Below are 26,099 nucleotides of genomic sequence, written 5' to 3' on the forward strand. Positions count from 1 at the left end.
AGAGGATGTAGAGTTGTTACGTGGTCACGGTACCGACTGATGTCTGACCACTCGATATTGCGTTGGTGCACCTGATGTTGATGCTGAATCCCCTACCGTGCTCAATGCGGATGCAAAACCAAAATGTTTCTCATGCTGGACTCTGCAGGCTTTAAATGTCCTTGCTTGCAGGCGCAAGCTACACTGTATGTCCCGGTATTCTGGACCCAAGCACTGAACATAATTATGGGGGTCTGTGCCTGAAATAGTTCTACTGACTTGGCACCTTCGCTGACATGGAAGGAAAAATGGCAACGGAAGGTCAAAAGGCTCTATGGTCTGGGGAGCTTGAATAGTCAAGTACCCGAAAATGGTCAATGCTTCCTGAGCAAAAGAGCTCTGAGCACTGAAAAAGATTTAAAATTTTAAAAAAAAAATTTGAATTAATATGGACAAAGAATATAAAGAAAAAAAATCCCAAAAAAGGAAAGGCACCAAAAGGGCAAATGTTTGACACCCTGAGTAGAGATTTTAAAAACCTCCCTGCTCCGTGGAAAACAGACTGCTGGTCCCGCACTCAAGAGTCTGGCAGAAAGACACCCATGCATGACATCACCCACAATGTGAGATTATGCATGCTTGTCCTCTGATAAATTTTATAATCATAACACTTTTTGAATTCTATACTATTTTTTTTTTTTACAATAACATGAATATATTATAAAAACCAAATGGTATAAATGGAAACACATTGCTATAAGACAAACAGAAAACAACAAAAAAAGAAAAGAACTAGTGTTTATACCTCCACATTCTTCTATAAGATTGGCAATGGTTTCAGCTTCCTCATCAGCCATTTTTAATATGTTACTTAGCCCATCCAACACTACCTGAACAACCTGGGCATCTTTTACTGTTAGCAAGTTGCAAAATGGAGGGATTACATTTTGTTGAATAAGGTACGCCACCTAGAAGGGAAAATACACCCAAAATAGTTTATAACAATACTGACTTCAAACACATTTTACAAGCTATATATTTTAAAAGAAAAAGGTGTTTGTTTTTTTAAACAAAGTTCATGGTAATATTTTCACAAACTTATATTCCTCCATGGGCAAGTAGGAGAAATGCACCACCACAATAGGTTTCAATCATACTTGATGGTTCCCTTACCAGACTAGTTCTCTACCAGAGCTCAGGAAAAATTTTATTAACCAAAGAAAAAACCCCACTCAAAACCCCTCTTCTAAGCATGTACAGGAATCCCCCTTTATTATGGCTCTCCTCTCCCATGGCAGCTCAATATGGCATAAGCTGCGTGGGAGAAAACAAGGTGGGGTGGCTGTATTCCCCTGCTGTCCTCAGATAACCCTCCTTTACTGGTAAACAATTCTGTTTTCTCAGCAGACAAGCAGAAGAGATATATCCACAAGATAGGGCAATTCTAAGGCTAAAGGTGGCCTGTGTCTGGAAATGTGGGGCAACTAGTAGAGGAATAACCTGGATCTTTGCACATTAGAAATAAGTTTGCGTTCAGTATTACTACTACTATTTGACATTTCTAAAGCGCTACTAGGGTTACGCAGCGCTGTACAATATAACATAGGACAGTCCCTGCTCTGAGAGCTTACAATCTAATGGACAAATGTACAGACAATCAAGTAGTGGCAGTCAAATTGGGGCAGTCTAGGTTCCTTGAGAGGTATCAGGTTAGGTGCCGAAGGCAACATTGAAGAGGTGGGCATTGAGCAAGGATTTGAAGATGGGTAGGGAGGGGGCTTGGCGTAGGGCCTCAGGAAGTTGATTCCACGCATAGGGTGAGGCGAGGCAGAATGGGCGGAGCCTGGAGTTGGCGGTGGTGGAGAAAGGTACTTAGAGGAGGGATTTGTCCTGTGAGCGGAGGTTTTGGGCGGGAACGTAAGGGGAGATGAGGGTGGAGAGGTAATGAGGGGCTGCAGACGGAGTGCATTTGTAGGTGAGAAGGAGAAGCTTGAACTGTATGCGGTATCTGATCGGAAGCCAGTGAAGCGACCTGAGGAGAGGGGTGATACGAGTATATCGGTTCAGGCGGAATGTAAGACGTGCAGCAGAGCTCTGAATGGATTGAAGGGGGGATAGATGGCTAAGTATTAATATATGAATGAAGACCAGCTACCTGGATGCCTCCCAATCAGACAGCAAAATATCATCTGAGAAACATCTGAATTTTGTGGCATGTGTTTAATGCTTTAACTGCAGCTATTCCAATAACATATTTCCCAGTTCCACATTCTTAGTTGTGCTGAAACATTTCAACACTCACCTGATCTTTCCTCCCACTGATAGTTAAGTTACTTATCGCCCAAGCAGCTTCTTTCTGAGTACCAAAATCACCCTGAAATTTAAAAAAAAAAACACCATCATAATGATCTCTGTCAAGTAGCTCACAAGGTGAGGCATAGCCACAAAAACATTCAGCTAAACATTACTGCAACCAGGGTCTTAAAAACTTACTAAGTAAACACAGCAACTTCAGCTGAGATATATTAATATATCCAGATCATTAATTCCTACAAATTGTCACAATAAAATTTCTAAACCAGCAAAACACAGATTACAAGAATCCCAAAAACAATTTTTACTAGTTTAGAGATAATTTTGTTTAGATTGTCCATTCTTGTGTTTGAGATTTAAATGACTTACCTGTTCCAAATTCAAGGTCAAGGCAAATTACGAGAATGTACACATTATGCTACTGTCCATGTGGAATTAAAATCCAAGTTTTACCTCAGGCAATGGCTCATGGTCACAAGCAGCAGTCTAAAAAGCAGGACTTTAACCCTGGCTTCTCTGGTTCTTAGCTTACTGCTCTAAACAAGAGGCTACTAAGAATTTAAAATGTTGAAAACTCATTCCAGTTAGCCACGCCTACCATTACAGGGGGACAATTTTCAAGCAGATAACCTAGGTATCAAGTCTGTGGATACTTTGTATCTATATCTACAATCCTCGGATCTAATATATTTAGAGGGAAGTACATATGTAGAAAGCACCCCCCAACTTTGTGCCTCTTCTCTACAGGTGAAATTTTCTATGGAAAACAGGCACAGACTTGGAAAAGAATCTACAGAAGTCTTCCAGTGGATCCTTCAGCCAAGATGGCCACAGATCGCTGAGCTCTAGTGGTCTCCCTTTGGGACTCCCCCCCCACCCCCCTCCCTAATCAGCAACCAAAGCTGCTGAGAAACTTCAAGGGATGAAGCACTAAACCTTTGTAACATGACCTAAAGCTGATTTGAGGTGCCGATCAGGAGCTGTGACTGGCTGCACATATCGGGGCCTGCACGTAATGTCAGAGTTCCTGCACATGGAGAGCCCTAGACATTGGGAACCAGTAGTCCCACGGAAGCTGGTGGTGGTGGTGGTATCTTTGTGGACATGGCGACATAGAATCTTGGCAGGCAGCTTCAATGCATCAGCCTACAGAGGCCAGTCCCCTGAGAGAGGGAGGTACATCCAAGGACTGGAGGGACCCACCCCTCCGTCTCATGATCAGGAGGTGCATGGAGTTTGGGGGCAGTCAGTAGCAAGTGGGGTCTGAGACAAAGGCTCCCATCATGGTAAGTCCCGCTGTGTTGAGCTTGAAAGGGGACTTTGAGACCCCTTCGGAGCCTTAACAGTGACTGGGGTTCTCCCCCCCACCCCTCTATATTTAACAGAGACATGAAAGGGTTAGAAGACCAGTGCTGCACTTCCTGGCTTTCAGCCTTGTTGCCTGTGGACAATTAAGATCACACTTTTCACCTACTTTTCACTGTGTTTACTTGGAAGGATTCAGCCTGATTAGTGCAATGGGCTGAGAACCTGGGGAACTGGGTTCAATTTCCACTGCAGCTCCTTGTGACTTTTCCCCAGTTAAAAAAAAAACAAAAAACACCTTAGGATTGTGAGCCCACTACGAACACATAACGTACCTGCATATAAGTAAAACTGCTTTGGTTGTACCCACAGAAAGGAAGTATATCAAATCCATGAACTTTCACCCTTTATTTGTGCAAGAGAAGTATATTTTTTCACACAGCATCTAAACTCCCACAGATGGACCAAGATAAGACCTGCAATAATGACCATAAGATGGCTGATGCCATCAGTGGGTTTTCTTTGGGCATCTAAAATTCACAAGAGGTGGCCACTCTCATAGAAAAGGTCTAGGAGGATAAATTCCAGAAACTGACAAAATAGACTCCATGGAAAGTTGGCTGGAAAGCATCAAAGGTGGATTTCAGAGCCTTTCAAATTCGTTTGGCTAAGTAGCGGATGCAACCCAGGCCACGGAGATGGTCCACCAAGCTTTATCATCAAGGGTGGCTACTCTGGAGGAAAAGCTCGATGACCTGGAGAATCGCTGACAGCAGAATAACCTTCAGGTGGTTGAGATACCAGAGTCGGTTGCTGATGCAGCGCTACAAGGTTTTCTTGAAGCCCTATTTCTTAAATCTTTGGGCCTTCCAGACCATAGAGGTCATCTTCAGATGGAGTGAGCCCATAGAACTGGATTGAAAAAAAGACTAGATCAAAGACTCAGGGATGTTATATTGTGCCTACTGAACTTTGCACAGACGACTATGATCTTACAATCCCTCAGATCTGGTAAACAACTGAAATATAATTGTCGGAGACAAACGTTTTTCAAGACTATTCTCCAAAAGATATCCGCTTAGAGGCAGGAGTTCACCCTAATTTGTTCTAGATTGTTTCAACAGAATGTGAAGTTTTCACTTCTCTATCTGGCCAAACTTTGAATGCTGGACCAGGGACAACCCAAGATATTCACCATGGTGCAGGAGGCCAAGGCCTTTGTGGATTGTATACTGGCACCCGCTGGAGATCCCTAGTCCTGCCAAATTCAGTGAAGGACTGCTGGCATCTCATTTCGTACAGCCTCGTTTGTACTTGCTTTCAACATCATCCCTTTCTGGCCATTAGAGTTGGCTGTATGGGGGGGGGGGGGAGGGCTATACTCCACTGGATTGTAATCCCTAAGTATTAGGGACTGGGGCATGTGGGGGGGAGGGGAAGGACTGTCAATGGTTAAGTCCTGGAGGGAGGCACAGGTAGTTTGGGAGGATGGGATTGGATTTTATCTTCCGACCCCAGATGGGTTTATATATGAATGAACAGACCATTGGTAATGGTTCTGTCCCTATGTCACCTGTCTATGCTTCTGTTAACCTGCTGGAGAGTGATGCTGGGCTGGGATGACTCCCTCTTAAATGTATGCTTGTACTGCTAGGTTGATCCCTGGGCATTCTGGGGATAATCCTTCCTGGAACATAAGAGGCGTGTCCTCCCCAATTAAGTATAGTAAAATTCAAGCCTTGCATAGAAAGCAGATGATAGCTATGCTGCAAGAAGCACATTTGCACTGAACATGCTAAATTCAAGAAATGGTGGGTGGGGAAACTATCAGGCTTATTTTCGAAAGAGAAGGGCACCCATCTTTCGACACAAATCCGAAGATGGGCGTCCTGTCAGGGTCGCCCAAATCGGCATAATCAAAAGCCGATTTTGGGTGTCCTCAACTGCTTCCCGTCACAGGGACAACCAAAGTTCCCGGAGGCGTAGTGAAGGCGGGACTGGGGCGTGCCTAACAGATAGATGTCCTCGAGCGATAATGGAAAAAAGAAGGGCATCCCTGACGAGCACTTGGCCGACTTTACTTGGTCCATTTTTTCTTACGACCAAGCTTCAAAAAGGTGCCCAAACTGACCAGATGACCACCGGAGGGAATCGGAGATGACCTCCCCTGACTCCCCCAGTGGTGACTAACCCCCTCCCACCCTGAAAAAAAACAACTTTAAAAACTTTTTTTGCCAGCCTCAAATATCATACTCAGGTCTATCGCAACAGTATGCAGGTCCCTGGGGGGAGGAGGGGTATGTCAGTGGAAGCATAGCGAAAGTGAGGACGTCCTGAACTGCCCCCCCACCCCCCCCCACCCCCCCCCACCCCCCCCCACCCCCCCCCCCACCCCCCCCACCCCCCCCCCCCCACAGGGACAGCCTAGTGGTTAGAGCACTGGTCTTGCAATATAGAAGTGGCTGGTTCAAATCTCACTGCTGCTACTTGTGATCCAAAATCCAAATAAAGGGGGTGATGGAGGCATAGCAAAGGCATGGACGTCCTTCTCACAAACATCCACATTTTGGACGTCCTCAACTGCCCGTCGCAGGGACAGAGGCATAGCAAAGGCGCCTAACACTTGGACATCCTTCACCCATACTTAAAAAAAAAAAAAAAATAGACGTCCCTGATGAGCACTTGGACGTTTTCACCTGGACTTGTGTTTTTTTTTTTTAAGGTTGTAGACTGCTATTATACACTCAGCTTGTCTGTGTGTATGAAGCCGTCTTTGGCATGCGCAGAGCAGCTACGCATAACATTGAATCTTGAAAAGAATCTATATGCATTGTTTTTTTGATCTCCCTCAAAGCACGTCCCCTAGAATACCACTCCAGAACTGGGCTATGTGCAGTATGAACCCATGTACTTTCAAGCCAACACTGAGGAAATTTTTAGACAGCCAATTTATCCAGCTAAATGGCTTTCAAAATTGTCCTCCACAAATTTAAGTAAATTTTGTGATCTTACAGCCATTGCAACAGTACATAAATACAGCATGAAATGAGGAGTGGAGAAGTAGCCCTATGGTTAGAGCATCAGGTTTAGAACCAGGGAAGCCAGGGTTCAAATCCCACTGTCACGCCTTGTGACTTTGGGCAAATCCCTCAACCTTCCAATGCCTCAGGTATAAACTCAAAGTTGTAAGACCTCCGAGGACATGAAAATAAGCACTGTTCTTGAAATGTAACTCATCTTGAGCTACTAAAGAAAAGGGTGTGATTTAAATGCAAACAGGGAAAAGATGAGGCATGGGGGCTATAAACAAAATGTACACAACATGTAAGACCAAATGGATTAGAACAAGTAAAATGAGACTTGGGTAGAAGACTAACTGAAGTAAAACTCAAGAAATTAAAAACTGATTTTTAATCTTAAAAAAAAAAAAAAACGACTTACACTGCCAAGTCTTAAGATGGATATCCAACTCTTTCCCTATTATACAACTTTGCTCAACAGTTATGGCAACAGATCTTCAAACATATGCATATTATTTCATTTCATTACATAGCAGGAAAAAAAAAAAGTCTCGTATCTAATCTTATTTGCCTATTATAGAGCCAAAGAACAAAAGAGCTCACCTTATCCAAAAGATGTATGATCATTGGTACAAGATTGGCATCTATCACCGCCTGAACTTGTTGCTGATTGCCTGCAGTAATATTGGAGAGGAACCAAACTGCTTCCTGCAGGATAGAATAATATTTTATCAAACGTCTTCACTCAATGCTTTTTCTTCCTATCCTGTTATGCATTTGTTTATAAGTATTTTATTATGTAGTGTTTTGTTTTTTTAGTAGACTTCTACCATTTTTGGGCATTGCAATGGGTTGGGGGAGGCAGTAAGCAAACAAAGTCTGTCTCATTTCAGTAACAAGAAATTACCAATACAATAATCATGTACACTGAAGAGGATAAAAGTAAAACTGTGGAAACGTGAAAATATTCAGTTTCTAAAATAGAAGGATCTAGAATTATCATCTAGGCTTACGAATATGAAACCCTGGTTTTAAACAGGCAAGTATTAATTCCCAAAACAAAATTTACAATTTTTAAGAATAAGGGATATCTTGCTTAACCAACCTCTACTAAATACAAAGTATAAAATGCATTCTCCGAGGACAAGCAGGCTGCTTGTTCTCACTGATGGGTGACGTCCACGGCAGCCCCTCCAATCGGAAACTTCACTAGCAAAGTCCTTTGCTAGCCCTCGCGCGCCCGCGCGCACCGCGCATGCGCGGCCGTCTTCCCGCCCGAAACCGGCTCGAGCCGGCCAGTCTTCTTTTGTCCGCACTCGGTACGGTCGTGTTTTCGCCGTGTCGAGCCCCGGAAAGTCGACCTCGCGCGTCCAATTTGTTTGAACGTGTTTTTTTCCTTCGGGAAAGCTTTGTCCTTGTCGGGAAGTGCTCCGCAAACCCCCCGCCGGGTTTCGTGTAAATCCTCCCCGTACTTCCAGCTTTTTTGCCCCGGTAAGTTTTCTTTCGTCGTCGGGGTAGGCCTTTTTTCGGCCTCGGTCGAGATTTTTTCTCCCTCTAAATTTGGTGCTTCGAATTTCGCCATTTCGGCTTTTGATTTCGCCGGCGTGATTTTTCCGCCCATGACATCGAAGCCTTCCAGCGGCTTCAAGAAGTGCACCCAGTGCGCCCGGGTTATCTCGCTCACTGATCGACACTCGTCGTGTCTTCAGTGTCTGGGGGCCGAGCACCGCCCTCAGAACTGCAGTCTGTGTTCCCTACTTCAAAGGCGGACTCAGGTAGCGAGACTAGCCCAGTGGAACGTGTTGTTCTCGGGCTCTTCGTCGGCATCGGCACCGGGATCTTCGAGTGCATCGACGTCGTCAGCGTCCAGACCATCTTTCTCGGCCGCCCCTGCATCGAGTGCATCGAGGCATCGGGCCTCTGCATCGGCGCCGAGACATCGGATAGCTGCATCGACGTCGGTGGTACCAGGACCTCGTCTGCTGATGTCGTCGGACGGTGGTGCATCGGGTGGAGTGCAGGTGAGGGCTGTCCATTCCCCTGCTGGTGGCGGTGAGCCCTCGGGTGGGTCTCCGCCTACCCTGAGGGCTCCTGCGGTACAGCCCCCCCGAGATCGACCTTCTTCAGTCTCGGCCCCGAGGAAGCGACGGGTGGATTCGACGTCCTCCTCGTCGGTGCCGGGGAGCTCCGGTGACATGCTTCGGAAGAAATCGAAGAAGCATCGACACCGGTCTCCTCCCCGTGTCGGCACCGAGAGCTCTGGGTCGCCGAGGGATTCGGCACCCAGCAGGCATCGGCACCGAGAGGACCGCTCACCCTCTGTTCAGGAGGTGTCGATGCGCTCCGCTCTGGACAGCCCGGAACAGCCTCCACGCCCGGAACAGGTACTGACGTCGACGCCTGCATCGACCTCTCAGCCTTTCTCTACAGCCGCTCTAAACGAGAGCCTCCGGGCCGTTCTCCCAGAGATTCTGGGAGAGCTGTTGCGCCCTACCCCTCCGGTACCGGCGGTGCTTGCGCCACCGGTACCGTCGAGCGTGGCGCCGGCTGGCCCATCGCCCAGGTTGAGGTCCCCGACGTCGGTACCGCGTGCGGTACCGACCGCGGCCACCTCCCAGGAAGGCTCCCCGACTACGTCGGCGGAGGGAGCTTCGCCGATGCGGGCGAGGGAGTCTACCTCTCGACGCCCCCATCGTGGACAGGGTTCCACGGAGTCGAGCAGGGCGAGGTTGCAGACACAGGTCCGTGAACTTGTGTCTGACACCGAGGGTGAGGCCTCGTGGGAGGAAGAGGAAGATCCCAGATATTTCTCTGACGAGGAGTCGGGGGGTCTTCCGTCTGATCCCACTCCCTCTCCTGAGAGACAGCTTTCTCCTCCCGAGAGTCTGTCTTTTGCCTCCTTTGTCCGGGAGATGTCTACGGCCATCCCCTTCCCGGTGGTTGTGGAGGACGAGCCCAGGGCTGAAATGTTTGAGCTCCTGGACTATCCTTCTCCACCTAAGGAAGCGTCCACTGTTCCCTTGCACCATGTCCTGAAGAAGACATTGCTTGCGAACTGGACCAAACCATTAACTAATCCCCACATTCCCAAGAAGATCGAGTCCCAGTACCGGATCCATGGGGACCCAGAGCTGATGCGCACTCAGTTGCCTCATGACTCTGGAGTTGTGGATTTGGCCCTAAAGAAGGCTAAGAGTTCTAGGGAACATGCTTCGGCGCCCCCGGGCAAGGACGCTAGAACCTTAGACTCCTTTGGGAGGAAGGCCTACCATTCCTCTATGCTCGTGTCCAAGATCCAGTCTTACCAGCTCTACACGAGCATACACATGCGGAATAATGTGCGGCAGTTGGCGGGCTTGGTTGATGCTCTTCCCCCTGAGCAAGCCAAGCCTTTTCAGGAGGTGGTCAGGCAGCTGAAGGCGTGCAGAAAATTCCTGGCCAGAGGAGTTTATGACACTTTTGATGTTGCGTCCAGGGCCGCTGCTCAAGGTGTGGTGATGCGCAGGCTCTCATGGCTGCGTGCCGCCGACCTGGAGAATAGAGTCCAGCAGCGGATTACGGACTTGCCTTGCCGGGCGGATAACATTTTTGGCGAAAAAGTCGAGCAGGTGGTAGAGTCTCTCCACCAGCGGGACACCGCATTCGACAAGTTCGCCCGCCGGCAGCCTTCAGCTTCTACCTCTACAGGTAGACGATTTTTCGGGGGAAGGAAGACTGTTCCCTATACTTCTGGCAAGCGTAGGTACAATCCTCCTTCCCGACAGCCTGCGGCCCAGGCTAAGCCCCAGCGCGCTCGCTCTCGTCAGCAGCGTGCGAATCAGCAAGGCCCCGCGGCTCCCCAGCAAAAGCAAGGGGCGAGCTTTTGACTGGCTCCAGCAGAGCATAGCCGACATCCAAGTGTCAGTGCCGGGCGACCTGCCTGTCGGAGGGAGGTTGAAAGCTTTTCACCAAAGGTGGCCTCTTATAACCTCCGATCAGTGGGTTCTCCAAATAGTCCGGCAAGGATACACCCTCAATTTGGCCTCTCAACCTCCAAATTGTCCACCGGGAGCTCAGTCCTACAGCTTCCAGCACAAGCAGGTACTTGCAGAGGAACTCTCCGCCCTTCTCAGCGCCAATGCGGTCGAGCCCGTGCCATCCGGGCAAGAAGGGCTGGGGTTCTATTCCAGGTACTTCCTTGTGGAAAAGAAAACAGGGGGGATGCGTCCCATCCTAGACCTAAGGGCCCTGAACAAATATCTCGTAAAAGAAAAGTTCAGGATGCTTTCCCTGGGCACCCTTCTCCCCATGATTCAGCAAAACGATTGGCTATGCTCTCTGGACTTGAAGGATGCCTACACACACATCCCGATACTGCCAGCTCACAGACAGTATCTGCGATTTCAGCTGGGCGCACGCCACTTCCAGTACTGTGTGCTACCCTTTGGGCTCGCCTCTGCGCCCAGGGTGTTCACAAAGTGCCTAGCTGTGGTAGCAGCGGCGCTTCGCAGGCTGGGGGTGCACGTGTTCCCATATCTCGACGATTGGCTGGTGAAGAACACATCCGAGGCAGGAGCCCTGCAGTCCATGCAGATGACTATTCGCCTCCTGGAGCTACTGGGGTTTGTGATAAATTACCCAAAGTCCCATCTTCTCCCAGTGCAGAAACTCGAATTCATCGGAGCCCTGCTGGATTCTCGGACGGCTCGCGCCTATCTCCCAGAGGCGAGGGCCAACAACTTGTTGTCCCTCGTCTCGCGGGTGCGAGCGTCCCAGCAGATCACAGCTCGGCAGATGTTGAGATTGCTGGGCCACATGGCTTCCACAGTTCATGTGACTCCCATGGCCCGCCTTCACATGAGATCTGCTCAATGGACCCTAGCCTCCCAGTGGTATCAGGCCGCCGGGGGTCTAGAAGACGTGATCCACCTGTCCACGAGATTTCTCGAATCCCTGTATTGGTGGACGATTTGCTCCAATTTGACTCTGGGACGTCCCTTCCAAATTCCTCAGCCTCAAAAAGTGCTGACCACGGATGCGTCTCTCCTGGGATGGGGAGCTCATGTCGATGGGCTTCACACCCAAGGAAGGTGGTCCCTCCAAGAAAGCGATCTACAGATCAATCTTCTGGAGTTGCGAGCGATCTGGAACGCTCTGAAGGCTTTCAGAGATCGGCTGTCCCACCAAATTATCCAAATTCAGACAGACAATCAGGTTGCCATGTACTATGTCAACAAGCAGGGGGGCACCGGATCTCGCCCCCTGTGTCAGGAAGCCGTCAGCATGTGGCTTTGGGCTCGCCGTCAAGGCATGGTGCTCCAAGCCACATATCTGGCAGGCGTAAACAACAGTCTGGCCGACAGGTTGAGCAGGATTATGCAACCTCACGAGTGGTCGCTCAATTCCCGTGTGGTGCGACAGATCTTCCAGGCGTGGGGCACCCCCCTGGTGGATCTCTTCGCATCTCAGGTGAACCACAAGGTCCCTCAGTTCTGTTCCAGGCTTCAGGCCCACGGCAGACTGGCGTCGGATGCCTTCCTCCTGGATTGGGGGGAAGGTCTGCTGTATGCTTATCCTCCCATTCCTCTGGTGGGGAAGACTTTGTTGAAACTCAAGCAAGACCGAGGCACCATGATTCTGATTGCTCCCTTTTGGCCGCGTCAGATCTGGTTCCCTCTTCTTCTGGAGTTATCCTCCGAAGAACCGTGGAGATTGGAGTGTTTTCCGACCCTCATCACGCAGGACGAAGGGGCTCTTCTGCATCCCAACCTCCAGTCCCTGGCTCTCACGGCCTGGATGTTGAGGGCGTAGACTTTGCCTCTTTGGGTCTGCCAGAGGGTGTCTCCCGCATCTTGCTTGCTTCCAGGAAAGACTCCACTAAGAGAAGTTACTTCTTTCATTGGAGGAGGTTTGCCGTCTGGTGTGACAGCAAGGCCCTAGATCCTCGCTCTTGTCCTACACAGACCCTGCTTGAATACCTTCTCCACTTGTCTGAGTCTGGTCTGAAGACCAACTCCGTAAGGGTTCACCTTAGTGCGATCAGTGCATACCATTACCAAGTGGAAGGTAAGCCGATCTCAGGACAGCCTTTAGTTGTTCGCTTCATGAGAGGTTTGCTTTTGTCAAAGCCCCCTGTCAAGCCTCCTACAGTGTCATGGGATCTCAATGTCGTTCTCACCCAGCTGATGAAACCTCCTTTCGAGCCACTGAATTCCTGCCATCCGAAGTACTTGACCTGGAAGGTCATTTTCTTGGTGGCAGTTACCTCGGCTCGTAGAGTCAGTGAGCTTCAGGCCCTGGTAGCCCAGGCCCCTTACACCAAATTTCATCACAACAGAGTAGTCCTCCGCACTCACCCTAAGTTTCTGCCAAAGGTTGTGTCGGAGTTCCATCTGAACCAGTCAATTGTCTTGCCAACATTCTTTCCCCGTCCTCATTCCTGCCCTGCTGAACGTCAGCTGCACACATTGGACTGCAAGAGAGCATTGGCCTTCTATCTGGAGCGGACACAGCCCCACAGACAGTCCGCCCAATTGTTTGTTTCTTTTGATCCCAACAAGAGGGGAGTGGCTGTAGGGAAACGCACCATATCCAATTGGCTAGCAGATTGCATTTCCTTCACTTACGCCCAGGCTGGGCTGGCTCTTGAGGGTCATGTCACGGCTCATAATGTTAGAGCCATGGCAGCGTCGGTAGCCCACTTGAAGTCAGCCACCATGGAGGAAATTTGCAAAGCTGCGACGTGGTCATCTGTCCACACATTCACATCTCATTACTGCCTGCAGCAGGATACCCGACGTGACAGTCGGTTCGGGCAGTCAGTTCTTCAGAACCTGTTTGGGCTTTAGGATCCAACTCCACCCCCCGAGGGCCCTGTTTGTTCTGTTCCAGGCTACACTCTCAGTTAGTTGGTAAATTTTTTAGGTCAATCTCAGTTATGTCCTCGCCGTTGCGAGGCCCAATTGACCAATGTTGTTGTTTTGAGTGAGCCTGGGGGCTAGGGATACCCCATCAGTGAGAACAAGCAGCCTGCTTGTCCTCGGAGAAAGCGAATGCTACATACCTGTAGAAGGTATTCTCCGAGGACAGCAGGCTGATTGTTCTCACAAACCCGCCCGCCTCCCCTTTGGAGTTGTGTCTTCCCTTGAAGTGTATTGTCTTGCTACATACTGGACTGGCCGGCTCGAGCCGGTTTCGGGCGGGAAGACGGCCGCGCATGCGCGGTGCGCGCGGGCGCGCGAGGGCTAGCAAAGGACTTTGCTAGTGAAGTTTCCGATTGGAGGGGCTGCCGTGGACGTCACCCATCAGTGAGAACAATCAGCCTGCTGTCCTCGGAGAATACCTTCTACAGGTATGTAGCATTCGCTGTTTGCACAATATGAATGCATACACACATACTTTATAATGCATATATTTCAACCTCTTTACCTACTCTAGAAAACTACTGATTTTACTAGCAAAGAAATTACTACTAAAAGGACAATCACTCATACGGACACATTCTCAATTGAGAACGGCACCATTTTGTAGCCAGCATTCTGAAAGATTGTTGTTGCAGTCAATTACCACCATTAATGGAGTTTTTCAATGGGGTAAGCAGACAACTTAGCCCTCTGCCAAAAATATTTAATCTACTGTTTTATAATCAGTCAGTAATTTTATTAGAGTCCAAAAATGTTTCATATCCTGTTTTGGCATAACACTTTCACATGTGTATGGCTTATTATGACAATTGAATTACTCTTCTGGATCAGCTCACAGGCACATTCATAACAATGAACCTGTTAGAGATTCAAGGGTATTTACCCAGCATAGCTCACCTACATAGCCTAATCATCGCTGGCATTGTTGCATAAAATATGCAATATATGCCTCAGATGCACTCCAAACTCACCACTGGAAGTTTCAGTACTCCCATTCAATAGCCTACGTATGTCTCACTCACACAAACATTAAAACATTACAAAGGACCCACTCACACACCACACAAACTGACACCCTGTGATCTCCATTTCATCACTTTCAAAAGTTATAATTGTTAACTATATGCACTATTATGTAAACTATTTTTAACATGAAAACAGGATAAAACATTTGGGCTTCAAAACAGGACCTAAATTTCCATGAGGACTCCTTGCCAAATTATTTGTGTAGTTTCCATTCTGACCTTAATTTGAGATTTTACTGAGCCTAAGATATCTAAGCTTTAGTCTTAAGTATCTCAATTCCTACCAGGAACACAATTCCACAATATAAACAATGAAAAAAAAAAGATTCATGATGGACAGTATATACAGATGCAGGTGACACCACCACCTCTATAAGGATTGGCACAGTCCTGTGATATGCCAGTATGCTCTTACCCAAGCTGATGTGTTAAATCACTGAACTATCCAGAACAAATCAAACACAATGAACTGAAACTCAAGAGTAAAAAAAAAAAAGCAACAACAAAAAACCCAAAACAAAACCCTACATCTGTAACATCCTCTGTACGCGCACAGGGACACAAACTGAACAGCAGCAGAATCACAGCTCCCGCTGGGTGGGACCTAGATTGGTCTAGCAGGACTTGAATAAAGGAAATTCAGGTAAGAACACATTTTATTTTGCTTTCCCTTTTGCTAGTAGAGGGCTGTATCCAAGCTTTACTGTCTTGGGTGGGAAGACAATACTTTCTCAATGATCGCACACCCACACTGTCCTCCTCAGTCTGCATTGTCCAACCCATAGTTCTTCACAAACAGGTACAATGAAGACCAAGTCACCACTCTGCAGATTTCCACCTGCAAAACTGCCTGAGCCTCCACCAAAACAAGTCACCTGTTGCTGAAGTGGCATACCCCTGAACAGATGCTCAGGCCATCTCCATGCAACCATCTCCTATGCTCCTGTGATTGTGGGGACCACTGGGAAAGCAGAGCACTGCAGCAGTAGCACATGAGAACCTAAGCCCAAGGTCCCTGGATCCAGGGTTGCCATAATGGAGCCTAGTAACTGCAGATAATCCCAGGCCCCTGGGGACACCCAGATCAGAAACTCCTGCAGCTGAAATAGGAACCTCCATACCCTGTCCAGAGTCATGAACTCCTGTCACTTACAGAATCAAACCATGCCCCTCAGATATTGAACTGTCAGTGGGCCAGGCAAATAGGGATATGGAAGATAAGGCTGCCCAACCACTGCAATTACTGATCAGTTTATACGCAAAACTCTGGTACCTGTAGCGATACTGCCCCCTGCTTTGCTCTGCTGGAGGAATCAGCATGACTGCCCCAGTCTGTGCAGCTTGCCTAAGGTTTTGATCATTGCCTGTCTTTGGTGACTGATCCACAGGGAAAGAACAAATGCAGAGGTGCTCTACAAACTCCAAAGCATATTATCTGTGATGTACCACCTTGAGGACCCAGCAGTCTGACATGTGGGTCCATTCTGCACCAGGTTGCTGTACCACGGCCTTAGTAGCCAATCTAGATCCACCAACACAAACCAGTCCTGTGTGATGCTCAATCCTCTGAATGACTCTGCCCTGAAAAGGCCAGGAAGGAAACACGAGAGAAGGCCCTAGGGCCACCTCTGTACTACAGCATCAATGCCAGACTTGCAGTCCCTCCGAGTGAAGTTAACTGGGCACCTGAGCATTTGAAGCCGTCGCCTTGAGGTCCATGACTGGCAGACCCCACCTGCACATGATCAGGTCTAATGCCCTGCAACACAAGGTCTTTTCCTCTGGGTCCAGTAGCATCCTGCAACACTGTTCACATCTGCTACATGAACCACCGACAAATCAGTCATATGACTTTCTGCCCAAAATCAGTTCATGGTAGAAGATCCACCCCTTCTACCATGAACTGATTTTTGGTGCCTCGCTGTCGATTCACATAGGCCACCATTGTGGTATTGTCTACCTGAACTCGAATCAGCTGACCCACAAGCAAATGTTGAAACGACAGCAATGCTAAATGAATTGCTCTGGCTTCCAGCCTGTTGATGAACCACTGGGACTCTTCCGCTAACCATTTGCCCTGAGCCACCTAGCCCAAACAATGAGCTCCCCAGCTCCCAGACTAGCATCTGTTGTCACCACCGTCCACTTGCGAGGGGGCCCAAACTTTTGCCATTTGAAAGGTTCTGGGACTGCAATCACCACTGTAGAGACTGTGTTTCGCCACACCCCCGAGAGGTGGCCAAGCTTCAAAGGACTAGGTCTAAAGGGGGACCATCTGACAGCAAGGACTCCTGCAATGGCCTCATATGAGTGCAGGCTCACTGTATCACCTCCACTGTGGAACCCAGCACCTGCAAGTAGTCCCTGCGACTCCCAAGCAGCCCATGTACCTGAGACTGCAATTTCTGGATCCAAGGCTCAAGAAGAAAACACCCATCCCAGGATGGTGTTGAAATAAACTCTCAGGTACTCCAGGATCCGAGACAGAACCAGATAACGCCTCACCATGTTGATGACCCAGCCCAGCGCAAGGCAGTGCAGATCCTATCGGACAAGGTGACAGCTGTGGCATACGTCAGTCAGCAAGGAGGCACCAAGAAGAGTCTGATGGTGCAGGAGGCAGTTCTCTTCATAAATTGAATGAAATGTCATCTCACAGATCTGTCCGTGGCACATGTCGAGGGTGTAGAAAACGTTCAGGCCAACTATCAGCAGACATGTGACAGACCCCGGAGAATGGAACCTGGGAGGCAACACATTCAATCTGATTGTCAGCAGATTCGGGAGCTCCAATCATGGATTTGATAGCCACCTTTTGCAATAGCAAGGCTCTACACTTTTTCAGCTGGCGCAGAGATGGTGGCTTCAGAGGTGGCTAGCATCAGGGCTCCTTTATGTATTTTCCTTGTGACCTCTGGTGGACAGAGTCCTACAGAGGATCAGTCGTCATGATGGGCTGGTAGTGTAGGTCACGCAGGATTGATCTCGCAGGCCATGGTATGAGGATCTGGTCCTCCTTCAGATGGAGGAACCTCTTCAGCTTCAGATCTCAGATGATCTTCTGACACAGGGTCTGGTTCAAATGCTCGATCCAGCTTTATTTTGTCTTATGGCTTGGCTCTTGAGGGCATGCTTGCAAAACAGAATTCTCCTGGGTGATTTTCACCCCATTTGCTCCCAAGAAGCATGCTGCGTCTCTGGTGTATGTTTACGTCTGGCGTATTTTTGAGGACTGGTGAGGGCATCGGCTCTTTTCTCTGCTTTAGAGCATCCTTGCTGCAGTCCTTTTGCAGAATGGGTGGGGAAAGGTCTGGCCCTGGCGTCTTTACAGGTTCAGGTGGCTGCCTTGGTGACATTTCGTCTCATCCAGATGTTGCTCGGTTTTCGCAGGCGATTCGTCTCCACCTGCGGAATCTCATCATTCTCTCCTCCCTTTGAGCCTCTGGAGGACTGATGAAGGATGATATGGCGCTCAAGGAGTTGCTCCTCAAGCAGGCTTTCGTATCTTCGGCTATGGGGATCCAGGCTGCTATATGTGAAGTTTACGTGGCCTGATCCCTTTTCCATTGAGTCCGGCAGCTACTACAGTCGCTGGAGGTTTACAGTCGGGAACTGTCTTTGTGGCAGATGTACTCTTATTCATATCAAGGCTAGGTCATATGCCTCGGTAGTGGGTAGCATAGCAGGCATTCTGGTTCCAGAATTGGGCCGTGGATTAGTGATCAAAGCTGAAGCTTGGCTTAGGCTCCAATTTGGAGAAGGTGGTTAAGGACTTGGGCAAAGCCTGGGCACAGATGCTCCCACACAAGGGCAGCTGCAAGAGTTTCTTGATCAGGTCATGCCAGAGGGGCTATGTACCCAGTCAAGCCTCAACCTGCTTTGGGCATTTCAGATGATTGGCCAAAATTTTTGCAAATAATTTAGTTTCAAAATTCAACAAAGAAATGGGCTGATATGACTGTGGAGAGCATGGATCTTTATGCAGCTTCTGTAACACTATCTGCACGGTATTCAGATGCAGACAAAATTGCATGACTAACCATATAATTAAAAAGGTTCAACAGAGAAGGTCCAATTTGTTCATTGGCTCCACCCTAAACCCATCAGGACCTGGAGCACGATTAAGCGCACTCTCTCTAATAGCCAAACTCAACTAATCTTCCGTAACAGGGGCATTCAAAAGGTTTGCCTGACTAATAGAAAACACAGAGAGGAGCATTCTCCAAATATAAAGAGCCATCCAAAGTATCCTCAGCTGACGTGGCATACAGATTTTCATAAAATTGTTTAAATATGTGATTAATCTCCAAATCTGACATTGCCAGCTGGCCCCTGCTATCCACCAGTTGTAAGATCTTTATAGCGCCATGTTTACAATAAATCAAATGGGACAACAATTTACCACTTTTACTGACATGTACAAAAAGTTGATATTTATAATACAGTAAAGATTTAGTAGACTGTTGGTGTAACAACCTATTCAATGCCGCTTGGGAAGTCAACAATTCCTGAGCCCTGAGAGCAATCTTATCACAAGTCCCCTGATTCTCAAGATGTAAGATTTCTCTGTCCCTCATTTTCCTCTTATGGGTGGCATATGATAGTATCTCACCCTGGAGGATGGCCTTAGCCGTATGCCAAAAAAGAAGAGGTTGATTGGAATGATCTGCATTATGTAACTTATAATCAATACACTTGTCCAATAAAAAGGAGTCCCAATACAAGGCAAGTTTCCAAGGAGACAGAGAACAGTCCACAGGTGATAGATCTAAGGAGATTCAGATCAAAGCATGATCTGAAATGCCATATGGACCAATCTCCGACATGACTAAATATATAAATAAGGAACCAGAGACCAAAATATATAGTCAACCCTGGACTGAGTAGAATATGTTTGAGAAAATATATATAATCCCGTTCTCCCATATGAAGTAAAAACGCATGAGTTCATCAGATCCAGGGTGTTGCAGAACAGACAAATGGACCCGCAAATCACCCGTCGGGTGATGTCTAGGGCCAGGTCATACATCATATTAAAAACCACCACCTAGAATATTAGCATTCCCATATGGAAACAAAACAATGAGCAATTGAGAGAAAAAAAACACATTACATAAAACCACAGAATGTTTGACACTCTGGACAAGACAAACATCCCTTCGAATCCTGGGTCACCGAGTGTATCTGGACATCCAAGTTCTTGGTAAAAGTGGTAAATTCTTCCGAAACAAAATCAGGACCCCAGCCTTCCTCTGAATGGCAGAAGACTCTACAAGAGAGCCCACCCAACATTTCTGGAATTTTTGATGTTCTAAGGAGGAAAGGTGGGTCTCCTTCAATACTGCAATGTCCAATATGCTCCTCTTTTAGTATCAGGCAGTATATCAAGTTTTAATAAACAAACACTTGATTTCTATTGAAATACTGCAAACTTTTCTAACAACAGGACCCTCCTACATTCAAAGAAGTTCATTTAAAAGGACTCATAGGTCAACCAGTGGTAGCCTGTAGAAACTAAGAAGAAACACAAGCTTACGGAGTGTGAGGGCCATCCCATCCAGTGGCCTCCCTGCTCTCCCAAGCATATGAAAGAAGAAGAAACTTCTATAAACCAGAGCCCCAAAGCCCAAGACTTTGGATTACAAGAACCACCAACAAAAAAAAAAAAGAACCCCCCCCCCCCCCCCCAAAAAAAAAAAAAAAAAAAAGATACTCTCCATCCGCCCCCACACCACTCAAATTCAAATCTTAACCGTCCTACCAATAGGACAAAGGTCAGTGTGAGAAGCAACATCCTCTCGCCCCTTATCCTCCTCCAACAAACAGAAACTTGAGAAACTATAAGTCCCACCTGAAGGAAAAAAACCAAAACACAAATAGCTGCTCAGTGCAGAAGCATTAAGTCTCAAGGCCATGTCCATTTTAGAAATCAGAGTCAAACCAGGAGCCCAAATAAGTCCCGGCACCACAGATGAGCTAGAATGTGTTCCCCAAAGGGTAGAAAACTCCAGAAAGATTCCAGCTCAATCAATCCAGTGTTTCAGAAGCATGAAGAAAATCCACATAGTAGCTCAAGACCAGCGTCAATAACGTCCATTGGGCTCCGGCAGTTTTTCAGCAAAGTGAAGAGCTTCAGTAGCCTGAGAGAAAAAGTGGGTCTTACCCACATGATGAACCTGGAGCTTAGCAGGGTATAATAATGTAGAGGGCACCTTTTTCCTGTGCAAAATAGTGCACGCCGGAATGAATTTCTTCCGGCAGCCCACCACCGCAGCAGAGAAGTCCTGGAAACAAAGTATTTTATTAAGCATAAGTTAGTGAGCCAACAAGCGTAGGCTGGAGAATCTTCTGCTTGTGAACAATTCAAAACTTTCAAAATAGCTGTGTGGGGACACTTGTCCAATGGTTTAACAATGCCCAGCTGATGTGCTCATTCAATCCTTAAGGGGCCCGCCTCAGTAAATATTCTGAGCTCCTGTGATAACCAGGTCTCAAGAAATCCCTGTAATTCCAAGTCCTTAACCGACTCAAGAATTCCAATCAGCTGAAGATTACACCGTCGAGAGCGGTTTTCTGATCATCCACCTCTTCCTCCAGTTTGGATTGCAAGTTAAGTTGCGAAAATTCCTGCTGCTGAACATCAGACAGGCACTGTTGATACTGAGCAAAATCCATGTGCAATTGTTCTATCCACCCATCTACAGATCCAATCCTTGTGGAAATTTCCCGAAGCTGAGACTGAAGAGGAGACAGCAAAGCACCTTTACCTCCGCCATTTTTACGACCTACATGGAGCTAATAGAGGCAGGTCCAGGGGCCTCGTCTTCCGCCGTCTTGGGTATCACTGGCCCGTGTTCTATCCCGGTCTTTCCACGGAATTTTGAAAGCCATCAAAACTGAAAAAGGCACAGGAATACTCCAGAGGACCAGGCACCTTCCCAAGACAGCAGAAGTGCTTCAGGTGGGTAAATGTCGATAGATGCGGATGTTACCTATCAGGGACTAGGAGCTGATCTCACCAATGCCTCTTCTGTTAACTCGGCATCACGTGACTCCCTCTGCAAAGACTTAAACAAAAAATGCCCACCTGTGCTTGCTTTAAAGTTAAAACTATTCACTGGGAACATTATTTTCATATATGTAGAATCCTGAATCAGTAAGGTATATAAAATTTAAATAATAAATGTAAAAAGGTAAAATTATGTATAATCATACCTGATAATTTTCTTTCCATTAATCATAGCTGATCAATCCATAGACTGGTGGGTTGTGTCCATCTACCAGCAGGTGGAGATAGAGAGCAAACTTTTGCCTCCCTATATGTGGTCATGTGCTGCCGGAAACTCCTCAGTATGTCGATATCAAAGCTCCATCCGCAGGACTCAGCACTTAGAGAATTACACCCACGAAGGGACACTCTGCCCAGCTCACCACCGCCGAAACGGGGGAGGGGAATTAACCCAGCTCATCCCCACACAAGTGGGGGAGGGGAATCCGTCCAGCTCATCCCCGCGGAGCGGGGGAGGGACACCACACCCGCCGATGCGGGGGGATCTGGCTTATCCTGCAACCGCAACCGCGGGAGGAGCTGACTGACCCTAACACCGCCGAAGCGGGAGGGGTACAAAGCTGCCCTACAGCCGCACGAAGCGGGAGGGAGTGCCGGCAGAATTTATGTCTCAATCCAGCCCCGTAAAACGGAGGGGAGAGGAATGCAGCAGCTCACTGTAACACAAACTCGTCTCCACTCTTGAAGAATCCAAGTGAAAGAAGAACTTGAACACGAAGTCCTCCTGAAGTAACTGAAGGCTAAACTTGAACCTAAAATTCAACCAGAATATAAACAGTACAGATATCTGGGAGGGGCTATGGATTGATCAGCTATGATTAATGGAAAGAAAATTATCAGGTATGATTATACATAATTTTACCTTCCATATCATCAAGCTGATCAATCCATAGACTGGTGGGATGTACCGAAGCAGTACTCACCCAGGGCGGGACATAGAAATCCCTGACCTCAACACTGAAGCTCCAAACCGGGCCTCCGCCCGTGCAGCCACAGTCAAACGGTAATGCTTGGAGAATGTATGAGCCGAAGCCCCGTTGCCGCCTTGCATATCTCTTCCAAGGAGACGGATCCGGCCTCTGCCATCGAGGCCGCCTGAGCTCTCGTGGAGTGAGCCTTCAGCTGGATAGGCGGCACCTTCCCCGCAGCCACATAAGCCGCTGCAATGGCTTCCTTGACCCATCTTGCCACTGTAGGCTTAGCAGCCTGCAGACCCTTACGAGGACCTGCAAACAGGACAAACAGATGATCCGATTTCCGGAAATCATTGGTCACTTCCAAGTATCTGATGATGACTCGTCTCACATCCAGATATTCAAGAGCGGAGTACTCCTCTGGGTAGTCCTCCCTACGAAAGGAAGGGAGACAGAGCTGCTGATTCACATGGAAGCGAGAAACAATCTTGGGCAGGAAGGAAGGCACTGTGCGAATAGTCACTCCTGCCTCAGTGAACTGCAGAAAAGGCTCTCGACATGAGAGCGCCTGGAGCTCGGAAACTCTTCTGGCTGAAGTGATAGCCACCAAAAAGACTGCTTTCAACGTCAGGTCTTTCAGAGATGCCCTCGACAAGGGTTCAACAGGCGGCTTCTGCAATGCTCTTATCACCAGGTTGAGATTCCACGCAGGCACCACTGAGTGCAGAGGAGGGCGCAGGTGATTAACTCCCTTGAGAAAGCGCACCACATCTGGCTGCGAAGCCAGGGAAGCACCCTTCAGGCGGCCCCTGAAGCAAGCCAGAGCCGCTACCTGGACTTTAAGGGAACTGAGCGACAGGCCTTTCTCCAGACCTTCTTGCAGGAACGCCAACACTGAAGAAATTGGAGCAGTGAAGGGAGAAAGTGAGCCTGCTTCACACCATGCTGCAAAGATACGCCAAACCCTGGCGTAAGCAGTAGAAGTAGAGCGCTTCCTCGCTCTCAGCATAGTGGCGATGACCTTGTCTGAGAAGCCCTTCTTCCTCAGACGCTGCCGCTCAATAGCCAGGCCGTAAGACCAAAGGGAGAGGGATCCTCCATCACCACGGGACCCTGATGTAACAGGCCCTGCTCCACTGACAGCCGCAGAGGATCGTCGACTGAGAGCCTGATCAAGTCCGCATACCAGGGACGTCTGGGCCAATCCGGACCCACCAGGATTACCCTGCCGGGATGCTTTGCCACCCAGTCTAGCACCCTGCCCAACATGGGCCAGGGCGGGAACACAGAGGAGCTCTTGTGTCGGCCACTGTTGGAGAAGAGCATCTACTCCCAGGGATCGAGGGTCCCGTCCTCTGCTGAAAAAGCGCGGCACTTGGCAATTGGCCGATGACGCCATCAGATCTAGGCTCGGCTGGCCCCAGCGCTTCGTGATGTCCAAGAACGCCTGAGCAGATAGTTGCCACTCTCCGGGCTCCAAGGTATGGCGACTGAGAAAGTCCGCCTTGACATTCATGACTCCGGCAATGTGGGCCGCTGAAAGCTGCTCCAGGTTCGCTTCCGCCCACTGGCAAAGACTCATAGCCTCCTTGGCTAGAGGGGCGCTCTTGGTACCTCCCTGGCGGTTGATATAGGCCACAGCCGTGGCATTGTCCGACAGGACCCGTACAGGCTACAACACCAGTACCGGGATGAACTCCAATAACACCAACCGAATGGCTCTGAGTTCCAGGAGGTTGATAGACCACTTGCCTCTGCAGGAGACTAGAGCCCCTGCGCTGTCCTTCCCAAGCAGTGGGCTCCCCAGCCCATCAAAGAGGCGTCTGTCGTGACGACAATCCACTCCGGGGTCACCAGAGGCAATCCTGCAGACAACTTGTCTGTCTGCGTCCACCAGCTCAGCGCCTTGCGCACTGCTGGGTCCACGGAAAGGCGCACAGCATAATCCTCCGACATCGGAGTCCAGCGCAGCAGCAGAGATAGCTGTAGTGGTCTCATATGAGCCCTGGCCCAGGGCACTACTTCCATCGTGGCCGTCATAGAGCCCAACAGCTGCACGTAGTCCCAAGCCCGAATAGGAGAGGCTACTAGGAACTAGTCCACCTGAGCCTGAAGCTTGACAATCCGATTGTCTGGCAGGAACACTCTGCTCACTTGGGTGTCGAATCGAACTCCCAGATACTCCAGGGACTGAGTCGGGCGCAGCTGGCTCTTCTTCCAGTTGATGATCCATCCCAGGGAGCTCACCAGAGCAACTACCCGGTCCATAGCTTTGCCGCACTCTGCATAAGAGGGGGCTCGGATCAACCAGTCGTCCAGATAAGGATGGACTTGTACTCCTTCCTTTAGCAGGAAGGCCGCTATGACCCCCATTACTTTGGAAAAGGTCCGCGGAGCAGTAGCCAACCCGAAAGGGAGGGCTCTGAACTGGAAGTGTCGTCTCAGGACTGTAAAACGCAGAAAGCGTTGGAGAGGAGGCCAGATGGGAATATGCAGGTACGCTTCCTTGATGTCCAAGGAAGCCAAGAACTCTCCTGCCTTCACTGCCGCTATAACAGAGCGGAGAGTCTCCATGCGAAAGTGCCTCACTTTCCAGGCCCGATTGACCCCTTTGAGGTCGAGGATAGGCCGGACAGAACCTCCTTTCTTTGGAACCACAAAGTAAATGGAGTAACGTCCCTTGCCAATCTGATTTTTTTGGCACCGGAACGACCGCACCCAGGCGGATCAGGTTGTCCAAGGTCTGCTGCACTGCCACAGCTTGACCGGAGACTTGCAGGGAGAGAGTACAAACCCGTCTCTTAAGGGTTGGCAGAACTCTAGCTTGTAGCCGTCTCTGATGACTTCCAGCACCCACGCGTCTGAAGTTATAGTGGTCCACTCGCCCAGAAACGAGGACAGCCGTCCTCCAATCTGCACTGGGGCGTGGACCAAGGCCCCGTCATTGGGTACGAGACCCTGGGGGAGGACCGGAGGGAGCACCTCCGGGACGGCGGTCTCTGCGAAAGGAATGCTGCTTGGGGGAGAAATTCCTCTTGAAGGAAGAGGGGGCAGAGGAACCCGACTTGCCCGGGCGGTACCGACGGGCTTCCAGCAACCGTCCTCTGGAGGTACCGGGACGAGTACTAGCCCGAGCCCTGACCTCTGGTAATTTCTTGCCCTTAGACGTGCCGAGATCGGTCACGATTTTGTCCAGCTCGACCCCAAAGAGCAGCTTGCCTTTAAAAGGCAATCTAGCCAGGCGGGATTTAGAGGCGTGGTCAGCAGACCAATGTTTCAGCCAAAGCCACCGCCGCGCAGAGACTGTCTGAGCCATGCCCTTAGCTGAGGCTCTCAAGACATCATACAGCAAGTCTGCCAAATAGGCTAAGCCCGATTCCAGGGCCGGCCAATCAGCCCTCAAGGAAAGATCCGAGGGGGAAGCCCGCTGCACCATAGTCAGGCACGCCCTGGCCACATAGGAGCCGCAAACTGAGGCCTGCAAACTTAACGCAGCTGCCTCAAAGGACGACCTTAAGGCCGCCTCCAATCTTCTGTCCTGGCCGTCCTTTAGGGCCGTGCCACCTTCCACC

General features: G+C 49.0%; 1 protein-coding gene and 1 non-coding gene across 2 annotated transcripts in view; both read right to left on the reverse strand.

Moving 5' to 3' along the window:
* KPNA4 (karyopherin subunit alpha 4) overlaps nucleotides 1-26,099 on the reverse strand; it is an 85,566-nt gene that overhangs the window by 14,117 nt on the left and 45,350 nt on the right. The window contains exons 13-15 of the mRNA XM_030215729.1: nucleotides 7,221-7,325; nucleotides 2,282-2,353; nucleotides 785-947 (exon numbers count right to left, since the gene is read on the reverse strand). Coding sequence (XP_030071589.1) covers nucleotides 785-947; nucleotides 2,282-2,353; nucleotides 7,221-7,325 — 340 coding nt within the window. The remainder of the gene's footprint in view (nucleotides 1-784; nucleotides 948-2,281; nucleotides 2,354-7,220; nucleotides 7,326-26,099) is intronic.
* Nucleotides 14,342-14,621, reverse strand: LOC115479386. The gene has a single exon (XR_003943683.1).

This window comes from Microcaecilia unicolor, chromosome 10, assembly GCF_901765095.1.
Source record: "Microcaecilia unicolor chromosome 10, aMicUni1.1, whole genome shotgun sequence".
Taxonomy (NCBI): Eukaryota; Metazoa; Chordata; class Amphibia; order Gymnophiona; family Siphonopidae; genus Microcaecilia; species Microcaecilia unicolor.